The sequence below is a fragment of the Gekko japonicus genome, unplaced genomic scaffold, assembly GCF_001447785.1.
Source record: "Gekko japonicus isolate JY-2015 unplaced genomic scaffold, Gekko_japonicus_V1.1 scaffold91, whole genome shotgun sequence".
NCBI classification, from domain to species: Eukaryota; Metazoa; Chordata; class Lepidosauria; order Squamata; family Gekkonidae; genus Gekko; species Gekko japonicus.
The window spans coordinates 784640-801202 of record NW_015172555.1 but is presented as its reverse complement, the minus strand read 5'-3'; the positions used below and the strand labels follow the sequence as shown (position 1 = coordinate 801202).

Here is a 16563-nt window from a genome sequence, read left to right as displayed (position 1 = left end):
CTTTGTGGAAAGCTTCTCTCATGAATTTTTAGTACCTCTTCAATATTTAAACAGTTAAGTCCCATCTGTAACATTTCCAGTGTATTCAGGTAGTAGAAAAGAAAAGAACTTTCAGCCATTGAACTCTGACCTTTTAAAAAAAAAATATGGCTGTTTCCCTGGCAACTAGGGTTGCCAATCTCCAGGTGGTGGCTGGAGATCTCCCAGAATTGCAACTGGTCTCCAGGTAAAAGAGATCAGTTCCCCTAGAGAAGATGGCTGCTTTGACAGGTGGACCCAATGGTTTTATACCCCACTGGGGTCCCCCCAAACCCACCCTCTCCAGGCTCCACCCATCCATCCCCAATCTCCAGGAATTTCCCAACCCAGCGCTGGCAACCCTCATTCCCTCCCAAATTTATGATTTTAGAGGTGAACATTCAGGTTGCAATTGGACTGATGTTCACAACCCAAATCTACCCGTTTGAGTCTGACTGAACCATTCAAAACGTCTGATGGAGTCGATACACAGTCTGTGGCACTCTGGAAGCCAGACCCTCTCATCATTGCCACGGCCACCGAGCCTATTGTTGGAATTTCGGCTCAAGCAGCACAGTCTCCTGCTAGAGGTGGAACAGAAAAGTCAGCGGAGGGTTTGTAGTCTATTTTGAGGTGAGACTTGAGAGATATTCCATGAACACGCAGTAGCACAGGAAGGGGAATTGTTGGGGAAGCAGCTAGCCAGCTGCACAACGCCCCTGCTGTGTGTTTGCCTCCTTCCTGTTGTGGGGGAAGCTATGGGATTTGGCCGTGGCCAGAGGTGCAAAGAAACCTTTCAGCTCTGAGACTGTGTGTTTGGATGCAGGGTTGCCGAGAGTCACCATTGGCCACTGGACAAAGATCCCACCTTCCCCCCCCCCAATATGACCCTCGTCCAAACCAAATGCCGTAACAAAACAAATCACTTGGCTTGTGGTTACCACGAACCTATAGTAATAAAACAACCAGCCTGCCTCTCCATCTGTTATTTATTTATTTACTTTACTCAAAATTGGCCACCAGCTTCAGGACGACTGTGGGAGTTCCAGGGCCAAAATGGAAAGGCACAGGGAAATCCTAGCCCAGGTGAGACAAACCACCACCGCCCCGTGCAACGGAAGCTAAGCGTCTCTGTGGAAGGCATAACTCAGAAAATAACGCTACATGTTTAGAAACTGGCTACTAACCCCATGCCAAAAAATTAAGGGAACTGGAACACCCTGAACCAGGTTATCTTCGCAACAGACAACTTGTAATAACAGAGCTTCAAAGCAACCTGTCAGGTGCCTCTGATACCCAGAATCCCCAGCCCCACCATGGAAGGCTGCTAGTGACATCTTCTCAGCCAGACCTACCCTCACAGGGTTGTTGTGAGGATAAAATGGAGGACAGGAGAACAATAGAGCTTTGGGTCCCCATTGGGGAGAAAGACTGGGTATGGTATTTGTTATCTAATTTTAATATAAAGATTACATCACTTGTCATATAGCGAAGTAGCCTTTCAAAGGGCTATCAGCTCCTCCACAAACCTGGCAATAATGCCTGGACTCCATGCCTGAACTGGGAGTCCTAACTTCTGTTCCACATATATAACCACTAAAACCAGAGGTCATTTCGGGGGGGGAACGCGAGGGAACGCAGTTCCCCCGGGTGAGTTGCAGGGGGCGGGGCATATGACGAAGCCCCGCCCCCTGCTTCCGGCCGCCCTGCTTCCAGCCCTCATTCAGCCAGGAGGAGGCAGGAGAAGAGGGAGGGTAAGTTGCTTCCTCCCCGCCTCTCCCCACCCCTGCCTGCCTGGGGCCAGGGAGGGCCTTCGCGGGGCTTCCTTGCACTCCCGCCGGCCTTGCAGGTCCACCGCCGGGCCCCTGATGTCAGGGGGTGTGGCATATGCTAATGAGTTATGCTAATGAGTTCCCCCTAGCTCTTTTTTTACGAAATGACCCCTGACTAAAACACATTAATGTTCCATTATCATGCATGTGAAGGGTGGAGGAGGGGCATCCTTTCCCCACTTTGTTAGAGCATGGGGAAATATTATCCCCCCCTTCTGTTCATAATATTAACAAAGGTTTACTACTGTATTACTCCTAAGTACAATTGTCACCAAGCAGGCTAGGGATGAGAAGGTCTTGAGACCAAGAAGTGAAAATAAAGGGGAGGGAGGACATGGAAAAATTAGGTGGAGGGCAGTGTTCCCACTAAGCTGAATTGGTGTGAGCTAACTCACAGTTTTTTAGCCTCCGGCTCCCACATTTTTGTCTTAGCTCAGGGAGGATGGCACCAGAGCAAACTAATTTATGCAGTAGCCGAATCGTTCGCTCACAGCTTTAATGCTAGTAGCTCACAAAGTAGAATTTTTGCTCACAAGACTCCATAGCTTCCACATAGGTTCCCAAACTTATTTGGCCTACCACCCAGAGGCTGCTTTAGATAGGTCCTGGACTCTTCTTTCTTTATGCTTCCACTGCCCCCTTATTTGTATTCAACACCTCCCAATTGCACCCAAAGAAGGTCTTGAGCACATGGTTCGTTCCAGCACCCCCCAGGGGGTGGTATTGCCCACTTTGGGAACCAGGGAGCATTAGTGGAGGGAGAGAGAAATTGAAAAAAGTGTGGAAAAGAGGAAGAGAAATGAAAGAAAAGTGATGGAAAGGTGGTTTTATCTTGCTGCAGCTGAGCTGGGTGCGAGGGAAGGAAAAGAGAAAGGCTAGACTGTTGGAGAAAATGACTGGCAGGCTGGCAATCACTGTATCAGCCTCAGGGGTTGTTTCGTAGAAAAAGAGCTACGGGAACTCATTAGCATAACTCATTAGCATATGCCACACCCCCTGACATCACCGGAAGTGATAAATAAATAAATAAATAAATAAATAATAAAAGTGTGTCATGAGGCCACACACCCAGCCCCCAACGGTCCCGGCCGCCAGCGGCCTTGCAGCTCCATGAGGGGCCCAGTGGTGGACCTGCAAGGCCGGCGGGAGTGCAAAAAAGCCTTGCAAAGGCCCTCCCTGGCCCCAGGCAGGCAGGGGTGGAGAGAGGCAGGGAGGAAGCAACTTACCCTCCCTCTTCTCCTGCCTCCTCCTGGCTGAATGAGGACCAGAAGCGGGGCGGCCGGAAGCAGGGGGCAGGGCTTCGTCATGTGCCCCGCCCCCCATACCTCACCCAGGGGAACTGCGATCCCCCACGATCCCCCCAAAATGACCTCTGATCAGCCTCCATCAGCCTGCTGTCTTGTCTTGCTCCATGGCCGTCTTGGTTGAGGGGCTTCATATGGAAGGCAAGTCTAGCCCGTAATAGAGTGCCTTTTACTGTGCTCAGAGTTCCCTGCACCCCTAGTGGCTGCATCCAGAACTGCATTAAAAATAAATGGAAAGATGTCTGTCTAGATGGAGCATGAGGCTTTCTTCCGGGAGAAAAGCAGGATACAGGGATTTAAATAAATTATAACTGTTATTGACCCTTCTCCCTTCTTGTGTTGTTATGTGTGTTTCACCTACTAATTCTTTCTTTAGCAGATCATCAACCTGTAACTGCTTTGCTGATTTTAAGGGAGTGTGTGGATCTGGGCTTCTTCTTGGCTACTTTATGTTCCCCCTATTGGGACTCTGTAATGGACCCGTAGCTACGGTGGGGCTATTCGGGGCTGAAAATGCTTTTTTTACTCATTTTTAAACTTTTTGTTCCAAGGCGTGCATCCAGCTGTGCGTGCATGAAACTTAACATGAGAATGAATTGCTGTCTTGGCCACTGTGTGACACAGATTGTTGGACTGGATGGGCCACTGGCCTGATCCAGCATGGCTTCTCTTATGTTTTAAATAAATAAATAGTGAAAGAGATCCTAAGAACAACAAAGAAAAGCTTTCCTTCCCTGTCCTCAAAGCTGAAGAGTGAATAACAGTACATATTTTATTTATATGCAAGAAGAGAGAGATGTTAATATGTAATGTGCTACTAAATATGCTTGCATGCTTCAAGCCCAGCCACATGGTCCGGGCTTAGGGTTTTCAACCTCTAGGTGGGGCCTGGAGACCCCCCCAGAATTACAGCTCATCTCCAGACTACAGAGATCAGTTCCCCAGGAGGGAATGGCTGCCTTGGAGGGTGGGCTCTCTGGGGCCTTCTCTCCTCACGAAGTCCCTTCCCCTCCTTCAACCCCGCCTTTCCCAGGCTTCAACCCCAAATTCTCCACAGATTGTCCAGCCCAGAGTTGGCAACACTACCTGATTACTTTATAGGGCTGCCAGTTCCGGGTTGAGAAATATTTGGACATTTGGGGGTGGAGCCTGAGGAGGGCGGGGCTTGGGGAGGGCAAGGGCTTCAACAGGGTATTGATGCCACAGAGTCCACCGTCCAAAGCGACCGTTCTGGTCTCTGTCGCCTGGAGATCAGCTGTAATGGCGGGAGATCCTTAGCACAGGGCCGTGCTCGTGCATTATCACCGCCTCCTTCATACAGGGCTCCTCATCAGTGTATTGGTCCTGTACAGATACGTCCCCTCCCAGGGAAGGTTGCCAACCTCCAGGTGGGGCCTGGAGATCTCACAGTATTACAGCTGATCTGTCAGACCCTTGAGTTAATCCTCTCTCAGTCCAATAGTCTTTTATGAAAGCTTTATTAGAAACAGAGATTTAGATGTGCACAAGAGAGATCTCTTGTTCAGACTAAAGAACAGATCAAGGGTTAGGTATTGCATAGGCAATTGGTCAGTATTCCATATAGGCTCCCGATGGCCAGACATCTTGGGGCCCGTTCTCATGGGAAAGTTCTTACAAGCAAAGCTAATCTAACTCCTGCAACGCATACACACAGATATATGACCTTCACACCTCCTCCTCCCATCCCTCGGAATTTATGGCAGAGAGGGCTAGAAAAAGATGAGACCAAATGGTCGTAATGGCCCAAAGTGAAGGTAAACTACAAAGGCTGAAACAAATGAAGGCATTAGTCAACATGACAATCAGCAGAGCCCAATTCTGACATGATCTCCATCAGACAGGAGCAAAACACTCCGTTGGGGTGTGGACTCTATGGTATTATACTCCGCTGAGATCCCTCCCCTCCCGAAGCCCCAAATCTCCAGCTGTTTTCCAAGCCCAAACTGGCAACCCTGACCCCTCCCCATTCTCACAAATTTTCATTCCAGCTCAGGGAGCCGAAGGGGGAAGAAATGGAGCGGCTGCTGGATTTCTCATGCCAGATAAAATGTCAGATCTTGATCTGAAAGGAAAGAAGAAAACAAGAAACTCCAGGACCCTCTGGGCTCGCGAGTCAGGAGAAGTGGCAGTCTTTCCTCTCAGAGAATAAAATGTCCTAAATTAAAGGACATGTCTTCGCAGCAGGTTCCGTCTCTTTGAACTGGTAAATTTGTCACTCCCTCAGGGAAAGACTTGCCCTTGATCTTCGCATAATTTTAAATTATCTGTCCATTTACTAGCATCGTGACTGAGCACTGGGGGAGGGGGGGAATCCAAGAATGATAATACTGAATAAAAGCTTTGGTGGGTGGCTTAATAATAAGGCCTTAGGGTGCCCATTCCCCCCTGGCCACTAATGGAGGATACGGAGGCAGAGCATTGCCAGATCCGGGCTGGGAAACACCTGGAGCTCAGTGGGGCACAAGGCCACAGGGTCCACCTTCGAAAGCATTTATTTTCTCCAGGGGAACTGATCTGTATAGTCTGGAATGAGCTGTCATTCTTGGGGGTCCTCAGGTTCCACCTGGAGGCTGGCATCCCTAAAGCATCTACCAGTCACGTTCCTTATTGTGAAACTTGTGGATGAAATTACAGAGGCCAAAGTCCTAGAGAAACCTCGGATCTTGGAAATTCAATGAAAAAAGTATTAGCTTTCACTCACCCACCACCACCACCACCACCACTTCACATCATTTCACAAATAAAAGAGTCATTAATGATCCCTGAGGCTGGAAAGGAAGGAGAAGGACATGACCTGGGTTTGTCTTGGGCCCCAAGATGTAACAACTTGGTGTAATGTATTCAATGAGCTGCCTATTGAATGCATAGTGTTGTGAAACATCTAATTGAATTGCCATGTTGAGCTTCGTCCTGGGCTAGGATCCAAATAAATCCAATCAGGTTACTAGCCCAGGAACTAGCATCCAATCACTTCACCGCAAGCTCCCTGAGCGGGAACGCTTGTGATTGGTCTTTATTGGGACAACCTCATTGATTGGTAATTGCACAGTGTGCAATTAGCCGGGAATGTTTAAAAGCAGGAAAACTGCAATGGAAAAGCTGAACCGTTCTGTTCTGGCTATTTGATGTTGATTCATGTTGGAGTTGTGTTCGAGTTGAAGAATAAAGCTGTGTTCTTGCTGAATCACTCTCTGACTACTTTGTTAAGCGAGCGACTTAACACTTGGGACCTGCCTCCCGATCTTTTCCGGCTCAAAAATCACCCCCTCCACACTGGTTTTTCACCCATAGGACCAAGTTAGGGAATACTTGCATCTGGCCCGGGGAAGGGTTAGGGGGTAGGGTGATATTTGAGCTGAAAAACCGTAGGAGGAGGAAAGTGTCTGCTCAAAGATTCCTTCGCTTTTAAACAAGAGGAAAGAATCACAGAACACCACATAATATGAGCTTAACCAGGAATTGTAAGATGCTGAGTGTGGGGCCAAAGTGTAGGAAAAGGCCTTCAACCATGGACACAGGATCTAAGGGGATCTTGTTATTGTTTGCATAGAGCAGGTTCTTGATTTTGGGATACTTTATCTCAAGGGAAAGAAATGCAAATTCCTCTCATCATACACTCATTAATAGACGGGCACTGTAAACCAAGGGAAATTACACAATGGAATCACATTGTGTCCGCCACTACCCCAAGACTGAACACATCCACCCCATGCTGGATTGTTGGGGTGTTAACTTGTGTGACCCCTTTTTAAGTGCGATGTTGTATATTCACAAGGAGCAATTGTGTGTGTATAATAACACAGAATACTGCAAAAATGATCCATGGATTTTCACTTTGAATGAAATAATAAAAGATCATTGAAAGATTTCTGTAGCAAGGAAAAGATGCCTCCCTTTGAGAGTGCTTATGGCACATGAGTCAGTTAATAGAAGGAGGTATGCAATATTTAGGGTAGTCAACCTCCAGATGGTTATATAACCCAGAGAGATCCATGGGAACATGGTACAATAAAAAAGGTATAATTAAAAAATACAAAACCCATTAAATTATAACTATTTTCTTATTATAGTGCATATATCTCTAGAACAGTATATATCTTGGTCACAATAAATAATTCATTATCATTATCAATAGTCCATTCTTAATACTTCCAATCCTGCATTGAGCTGGGGGGGTTGGACTAGTGTATGGCCCCTTCCGACGCTGTGATCCTATGAACTATTCACAGGATGAATGAAAGTGCCTCTAAATGTTCTTTCCAAAACTGAAGTGCTTGTGCTGTGTAGTAAACAGCCTAATGTCCTTTGTTCTTTCAAATCCAGTGACTGCAGATTATTTATGGGCGTTCAAAGGCAGCCTCTGACAGACCTGTTGACCTTTAATTCCATTTCTTCTCAGCTTTCTCAAAGAGACAACAGAACAAAATCCATATATCCATTTATCATTCAAAGACAGACAAGAATTTAACAAGCACAATTAACAAATCCAGGCTGGGAAACACCTGGAGATTTGGGGATGGAGTCTGGGGAGGATAAGGACCCCGGTGGGGTACAATGCCACAGGGTCCACCCTCCAAAGCATCCACTTTCTTCAGGGGAACTGATCTCTGTAGTCTTTTATTTATTTATTTATTTTTAGATTTATATCCCGCCCTCCCTACGGCTCAGGGCGGCTAACATACGGCAAAACCCGCATTAAATAGATAAAATACAATAAAACAAAACCACATCTGGAGATGAGCTATAATTCTGGGGGATCCCCAGGTCCCACCTGGAGCCTGGCATCACTATTTCAACCACCCTGCCAAATAGCATCTCTCAGTCACACCAACCATAACAGACTTCACACCTTACTGGGTGGCCCTGAAGCAGATGGAATAAATGTAGAGATAAGTAAGCTCTTTTTGGAATTTGAAACATATATTTTGTGCATTCACATCTCAACATGCAGCTGCTAGAAACACTGACATTTTTAATCGGGTGCTGGTCTTCATTACTTAAACTGTCTTTCGAAGTGACAAGAGGGGCAACTTGAAATCACTTTGTTCCATTCATGGAAGTCTCAAGCTGTTGCTTTGATTTAAGCTCCCGAGACACCTCTCACCTCCAAATTCTTTCAATTAAAAAATAATTGGGCAGAATTCTTCTGCGTCCTCCTCTCCATTCATGTGGAATAATCTACCTTTAGTGGTTCTGAGACTTGTAATGCTTAACAATCCCAAGGCCTTGGAAAGGGCTACACAGGGCTTTGCTGAGCTGTGAGATCTCCGTCCATTGCAAAAGCTTCAATTTTAGCATCATGGCTACTTTATTAAAGGCAAAGCTGCTCCCGTGTGGGGGAGACAAACTTTGAAGTACCATTGGTACCTGTGTGTCCCATAGAAGAATTGATGGTTATCATGCTAATGGATCCCAAAGAAAGTGTTCATCCCTCCAGTATCCTGGGGGTCATGCTCTAGACTAGGAGTGTCAAACATGCGGCCTGGGGACCGGATCAGGCCCCTGAAGGGCTTCTATCAGGCCCGCAGTGGAACTGGCTGTCTTCTGCTGCTTCTTCCAGTTCTGCTGCTGCTGCGTCATCGTAGGTTTGCAGCTTACAGATACACACCTGAACAGTACACTCAAGATTGCAACAGCACAGACATTTTGATGCAATAATTCAGAGCAAGAGGTGTCAGTTATCAAAAACTGTTAAATAAACAAAATATTGCAAGAGTGCTAATGTTTTAAGCATGTTTTTATTTTAAGTTAAAAAAAACCCTTTGTGTTTGTGTCCTTTATAAAGTTTACATGTCTGCTACCTGGCATTACATTTTATGACACGCATGGCCCGGCCCGACAAGGTCTCATTTATGTCAGATCCGGCCCTCATAACAAATGAGTTCGACACCCCTGGGCTAGACAATGGAAACACATGTGTGTACTCATTTCTGCGTCACTATGGGAGAAAAATGCCTGGGAAACAGCAATGACATTGAGGAGATGGTGAGCTCTGTCCTCCACTCCCCTTTAAATCTCCCCCACCCCCACCCGTCCTGCCTCTTCTATGGATTCAGCAGTGAGGCAGTCCTTGCTTAGAAGACCTCTGCTGCCAGAAAAAGACACGCTACAGATAAAACAGACCCTTTGTCTGCCCTCATCAAATGCCAGAGAATCCACGGGAAGTTGGAAGAGACACTCTGCAGTGTCTTTTTGCGCCAAGCACACCAGGACTTCAGAAGGGGCAGTAGAGCTAGCAAGCAAGAGAGGTTTGTTTAACCAGTTTCCTGTTCTCTGAAGTGTCCTTCCTGCTCTTCCTGCTTCTTGTCTAACCTCCACAAGGGCAAGATGGGCTCCCAGCATCTCTCTCCATTCCGGTTGCCAGCCCATTGCTGGGCACCCATGGAAACAGGGCAAGGGACAGAAATGACATTCCACAATGCAAAAATGTCACTTTCAGTGAAAGCCTGGATATGACATCAATGTTTTTTGGGCAATGCTGTGGAATGCTCCCCAAATGCTATGGTAATACCATAGAGTTTTGGAAGTGGTCCAGAGTGTTGCCTGATATGCTGATGTCACATCTGGGGAGGGGGTTCACCCAGAACTGAATTTGGTACGTTGTGTGACTTCATTTCCACCCCCCACATTACTCAGGAGACCTCGGGTACAACAGTGGGTGGGGGGCAAACTGCCAGGAGCTTGTCCATCCAAAGTCGGCCAATGGTAAGCCTTCCCTCCATCCTCACTAGAATGCCAGTTCTTCATTTCCTGTCATGGCACAACGTTCTTTAACAATAAAGGGCATTCTAGCATTTCATAGTGTGCAGCAGACTGGACTGGAGCCTGGTATGAAGGTTGTTATTTCCCATTTGGAACATAAGCTTTGATAAGCAGAGAGAAAAAAACCCTGGAAAATAAAAGAGACGACACTCACTAAATGCAAAATGTTGAATAAGAAAATTTACTTCTGAGGAAGTCTAGGAGTGAAACGAAGACTCAAGCCAGAAGCTTTGTTAATACATTGATGTATTGTGATTCTCTTAATGTATTGTGATCTGCTTATAATATTGAGATTCTTATGTATGAATTAATAGGTGGTATTTTATGAACTTATGAATTAAGCACTTTAAAATTAATTTACACTTTGTATAAAATTTCAATATAGTATCTATTGCATTCTATACAAAAGGTTTCCCTGGTTGTTTCTATAACTCTGATCCAGTTTGGGAAATGCCTGGAGACTTTGGGGGTGGAGCCTGAGGAGGGCGGGGCTTGGGGAGGGGCTTCAGTGGGGCACGATGCCCTATAGGCTCCACCTCCCACCTGGCGAAGTGGCCATTTTCTCCCGGCGAAGTGAGCTCTGTGGTCCCAGGAGATATCCAGCCACCACTTGGAGGAAAACACTAAGGAAAAACCATCAACAATGTGAATGTATTCTGCATTAAAATTAGTCTGTTGCTTATTATTTCTATTTCACGCTAATGCGTTAATTCTATATTGAAGTTGGGGGTCACAACCCAGCAGTTACTGCTTATAATGTGAGTATGCTCCCAGGCACTACTTCACAACAATAATAGCTCTTGAACATGACACAATACATATGGATATGGATATGGATATTACACTGCGCTCTCAGACGCCATACAGTAAGTGTCCATAGACCTCCCGTGACAAAATGATGTCGCTGATAGAAGGCAGAAATTTCCTCTGCAGCTGTGTACAGCTGTATGCGTTTCCCAGGTATGCCCACGTTTCAATCTAGCTTCCTCCCTGATCAAAGCATCTGTGCGTATAACTTGGAACCAAATTTCACAGAATTTTTTTAATTATTTTTTATTTTTTATTATTATTAACATTTTTACCCTGCCCTCCCTGCGAATGGGCTCAGGGCGGCTTACACGGGGGCACAAGCCCATACATAAAAACAGTATAAAACAGTAAAACCATTAAATCACAACAAAAACAGAATAAAGTGCTCCATACAAACAAGATGGTCTCCAAAGATGGTATCAGTCATTTCATTAGGGTGATATTGTCTTGTCGATGGTCCAAAGCCAGTCCAGCAGTATCAGTGTCATGCAAAATTGTGGCAGTTCTTCCGGGGACCGCCCCTAACCCCATTGTTTTCTCCACCACTGATGGTGGTAATAATGGTAGTGGTGGTTGTGGCGGCCCCTATATAAAAGCCTGGTGGAAGAGCTCCGTCTTGCAGGCCCTGCGGAACTGCATAAGGTCTCGCAGGGCCCTGATCTCATCTGGGAGCTCGTTCCACCAGGTGGGGGCTGCCACTGAGAAGGACCTGACCCTGGTTGCAGCAAGCTTTACCTCCCAGGGACCTGGAATCACCAGGCGATGTTGTGTCCCCGACCAAAGTGCTCTTGGGGGTATATGTGGGGAAAGGCGGTCCCTCAGGTAGGTCGGAGCCTGGCCATGTAAAGATTTAAAGGTAAGAACCAGCACTTTGAAGCGGATTCGGTACGCTATTGGCAGCCAGTGCAGCGCTTTCAGCCCAGGCTGGATGTACTCCCATATATAGTCATAGAATTGGTGCAAACCAATGGTTCTCAACGTGGGTTGAATCTGGAGGTTCTCTAAACTAACTGGAGCCCCATGCAATATTTGGAACCAGATTTCACAGAGTATATTCTCAAAAATATTGCAGATCAGCAGTTCTCAGCTTATGTTGAATCAAGAGGTTCTTTAAAAAAAAATTATGGGAAGTGGGAGGAGTAATTCTTTGCCATTTTGCTAACCAAAAATTGCTCCTTGCCCGATTGAAGGTCCAACTTGGGGGTGGGGGGGAGGCAGGCACAGTCTTGGCATCTGGTGTTGTTCCCCACTGGAGCTAAATGCAGCATTTTAAATCAAGCAAACAGTACAAAAAGAGGAATGCTACCCTTCCCCCTTCTCTTGCTGCTGTGGCCCTGATCCAAGGTTCTCCCCACCCCGTTGCTCTTTAGGGCCAAATTATATGTTGGAAGATCAAACTACGGAACAGTAGTGTGTCATGTTGATTTGGCCCCCTGTTTGCTTAATTTCACTGAGCAAACAAAATGAAAATATTGATACAATCTTTTGCACTCTCTTAAGAGTAGCATTGCTTTAAATCAGTATTTCCATAGTTTGTTTGTAATAATTCCTGTCCTTCCTTGGATATTTTTCTGCCTAGGAATTATATAACACTGTCTAACAGTCTTGCCCTGACCTGGATAACCGAGGCTGGCCTGATTTCACCAGACCTTGGAAGCTGGTTAATACTTGGATGGGAGACCACCACCAAGGAAGGCCAAGGTTGCAATTACGCAAACTAAACAATCCACTTTCAGTGCACTTTCTAGCTGGACTTTACTGTGTGAACTGGCAAATCCAGTTGGAAAGTGGACTGGAAGTGGATTATTTAGGGTGTGTGATTGCGGCCCAGGGGCTGCTCTGCAGAGGCAGGCAACAGCAAACCACCTTTGGACCTCTTTTGCCTTGAAAACCCTACAGGGTCAACTATAAGTCAGCAGCCGCTTGATGGCACTTTCCATCACCACTAACAGTCTTCACATAGGCCAAAAAAACAGGCAGCTCAAGAGATCCCTGACTAGGGGTGTGCAAAAATAAATCGATATTTTTGGGGTACCGGTATATTGAACCGAAGTAAATATCGGTATTTCCCGATATTCCCAAATCCCAGTACTAATACGATATTCAGATCTGGTAATGTTTTTGGCTCCACTATACCTAATGGGGACCATTGACCATTGACTATAGGGTATAATGAAGCCAGAAAATTTGACTATAATGGTCCCCATAGGGTATAATGGAGAACTGATCTGGGGGGTTCAGGGGATCCGGAGGGGCTGTTTTTTGATGCAGAGACACCAAATTTGCAGGATAGCTGCTGGTGCCTCACCTCACCCCCCCAAGTTTCAAAATGATTTGACCAGTGAGGGAAAATGGATTTTTAAAGGGATTGCAGTCCCTTTAAATATCTTCTCCCAGCCACAGGGAATTCCAAAGGCATTTAAGGGCTCACAGTCCCTTTAAACACATTCTCCAAGCAGCGAGTTCTCCCAGAAGGCATTTAAAGGGACTGCAATCCCTTTAAACACCCTTTAGCTTCGACTATCTGGGATTTTTTGGGCTTAGCCATTTTGGATAACCAAAATTGGGCCCCAGTCTATATCTGGCTGAAAGAATAGCCGGAAAATACTGATAAGGTATTTTTGGATATTTTTTTAACTTGGATATAGCCGAATGCACACCCTTACCCCTGACTGGATTTCCCTTAAAAAAATAGTCACCGCAGCTTTAAACCAGCTCCAGCCCCAGCCCCACTGATTTCAATCAGAGCAGCAGTGCTGGGGGAATGGGGCTGTGTGCATGAAGCAAGAAGGATAAGAAGAATATCCTACAGGGGGCATCAGAGGGTTTAAGTAGCTAGCGTAGTCAGAGTAAGGACTTCCTGGTATTTTTCAAATAATCCCCTCCTGTCTCCTGATTGGCTCTTCCGGAGACATCCTGGTCCTGCAGACTCAGAGCTTCCTGTTGCTGCTTGTTATTCCTCTCACAGCAGATAAGCCTGTGGTTTGGCTAGGCAGTTAAGGTTCTCTCTCTCTTCTATTTTCTGTAACAGTTTGTTCTTCTCTAATAAACCTACTTTTCTCTAAACAGTCAGTGCTCCACTTCCTTGCCTATTTAAACTCTGCCAACAGAAGCAAGTCCCACTTTATTCCGTGGGGCTTGCTCCCATAGGATGGCACTGACTGAAGTCTGTGAACGAACGACTCGGGTGTCAATCTCCTCAGGACTGAACTGTAAATCGCAAGATCATGAAGCTGCTATTTGCTCCTCGGGGGAATAAAATACAGATCCGATTCAGGGACCTGTTCTCCCCCCCCCCCCCTTGCAGGTCTAAGAGTAGCTTTAATGGGATAGTTTTAACCTGGGAAACAGTCCAGAGGAGAGCGCTGTCCTGGTCCAGTTTGGTCAGCTTCCTCCCTGCAGTTGGTTTCTTTATTGATTAAAAAGAGCTCTCTCGTCCCGTGTGCGTTAAGTGCTGCCAAGTCACTTCTGACCTTTGGCAATCCTCCTTTTGCGTCACCAGCGAATACTCCCAAGCTTGACTCTGCAAGAACAATGGGGACTAGGCTCCTAGTCTCTCCACTGGGGAACCAATAGGACCGTGGCGGGAGATTTGAACCCACCAACGGGACCTAGGGGGGTGTCCCCAGCAGTGTTCTCTCTAAGCTGAGTTAGTGTGGGCTAGCTCACAATTTTTTAGCCTCCGGCCCACACATTTTTGTTTTAGCCCAGGAAGAATGACTCCAGAGCAAACTAATTTATGCAGCAGCCAAATCGCTCGCTCACAACTTTAATGCCAGTAGCTCACAAAGTAGAATTTTTGCTCACAAGACGCCACAGCTTAGAGGGAACATTGGTCCCCAGGTGTGTATATAGTTGGCCAGCCGGCCAGTAGTGGTGGTCTTTGTTGTGTACGAGTAAACCATGCTGATCACTGCATCCGTCTCTGTGGTTTCTACATGGGTCTAACCCACTACACTTCACTTCCCCTCATCTCTGGTACAGCTAGGCCCAAATCCCGGAATGTGGACAGTGAACACCAGGTGGGTTTCAAGTGGCACTGCCAGGGAGTCCCGGGTGGGCAGCTTCTGCAAAGGGAGAGTTGCGTCGTGCACCACTCACGGCAGCCTCATCAGACTCTTCCCGCCCCTTCATAACTTGCTTCTGCTCAGCGCAAGCAAAACCAAGAAGGAAATGAAACACTGGTGAAGTGCTTCACTTTGCCTGTTTGACCAGAATCTGTAGAGTCTGTAGTTAGATTGTTTTTTAGCAAGATCTTTCTCATTGGAGCGCTTTCTCCATTTTCGTTTATTTTTTAATCAGCTGTTTTATATAACATTTTGAGTTTTTAAACCATTCTCTTCATTTTGGGGTTTACCCCCTTCCTCAAGAAAGCATACTGAGAAACACAGAAAGGGAAAATAGAGAACTAGATGTTTTTAGGGCTCGAAATGCAGGTGAGGGTGGATTTCAGTAGACAAGAGGGCCTGGCATGATGTCATCCACGGGGTCATAAAGAGTCGGACTCAACTGTGCAACTGAACAGCAACAAGAAGGTGGAGGAGAAAGCAGCTAGTGAACTGGGAGATCACAACAACTGGTTCAGTGGCAGTCAGTTAACCTTTTTCGCTCCAACTTCTGCTTTGTAGTGGAGAAGTAAGTATTTGAGAGTTTAATAAGCTTGCTGGCCTCCAGTTCCTCTAACTGAATATTTGGAAAGTGTTCAGCATTCTTTTGACTCCTTTGGCAAAGTTGGACTTTAGGTCTACTCCACCCCCCCAACAGAGGGCAAATAACCTTTAAGAAACTGAACTGGATGAGTCTGTCCACACTTTGGCTCTTCTGAGGAAGACCAAGCAGGAAAGGGCTGTGGCTCGGTGGCAGAGCATCTGCTTGGAATCCAGAAGGTCCCAAACTCAATCCCTGGCACTCGAAGTGCCTCTTAGGCGTCTCTTTGTTTAAGATAATTTTTGCTTGTTTGTTCAGTAGTTAGCAAAGTAAGTAGTTCTTCGACTACATACACTAGTGTGGGTTTGCGACTCAGTGGGAAGGGTATCTACTGATTTTCAAACTTGGGTGTCTCCAAAGCTGCTCTCCACCGTGCTAAGCTGCCCCCTTAACAAAAAAAATTCTGGCCACGGCCCTGCTCCTACCCCTTGCCAGCACAGCTGCACATCCCTTCCAGGACGGTGCCCGGGGGGCTGGGGCAGCTTGGAGTGGCACTGCCAGGCCCACCAGGAACTTGGAGGCGTTGACTGCTTCTCACAGGCCCTTCGCCAGCAGTCCTGGGCAGGACTCACAAGCGCTACCAGGCAGCACCCAAGGAGATGGGGGAGTCGGCGGCAGCAGCAGGCCCCACCAGAAGCCGCCGCCGACTCCCTGCTCCCCCATCTCCTTGGATCAGGTTCACGGACACCAGCTCTGGTCTGAGGACAAAGACAGTGTGTGGCCTACTCCAGAGCAGATTTTCATCAGAAACGACAGAAATTACAATACCTGAACCCTTTCAGTTCTGCCTTGTTGGCTTATTGTTAAATACTGCATTGATTCCAAGTCAAAGGTATCTTATCCTAAGGACTACAGAAGAAGAAAAACAACCCTTGTTGGACATGTGAAATGCCCCATCTGCCTGTATGATTTTAAACCTTGCCGTAAAAATTCTGTCATCTGAAACAGAAGCAACAGAAAGATGGGGACATAACAACATCAGAAGAGCCCTGCTGCATCAGACCAGTGGCCCATGTAGTCCATCCTTCTGTCTCACACAGCGGCCAACCAGTTCCTCTGGAGGGCCAACAACAGGGCCAACAACAGGGCACAAAGGCCAACAACAGGGC

At 46.7% G+C, this 16563-nt stretch overlaps 1 protein-coding gene across 1 annotated transcript in view; it reads right to left on the bottom strand.

Annotated features, from left to right (window-relative positions):
* Window positions 1–14706: 14706 nt before the first annotated feature.
* DRD5 (dopamine receptor D5) overlaps window positions 14707–16563 on the bottom strand; it is a gene marked incomplete at its 5' end in the record, with an annotated part of 6945 nt that continues 5088 nt past the window's right edge. Inside the window, one exon of the mRNA XM_015421174.1 lies at window positions 14707–14814. Within this exon, the coding sequence (XP_015276660.1) occupies window positions 14707–14814 (108 nt within the window). The remainder of the gene's footprint in view (window positions 14815–16563) is intronic.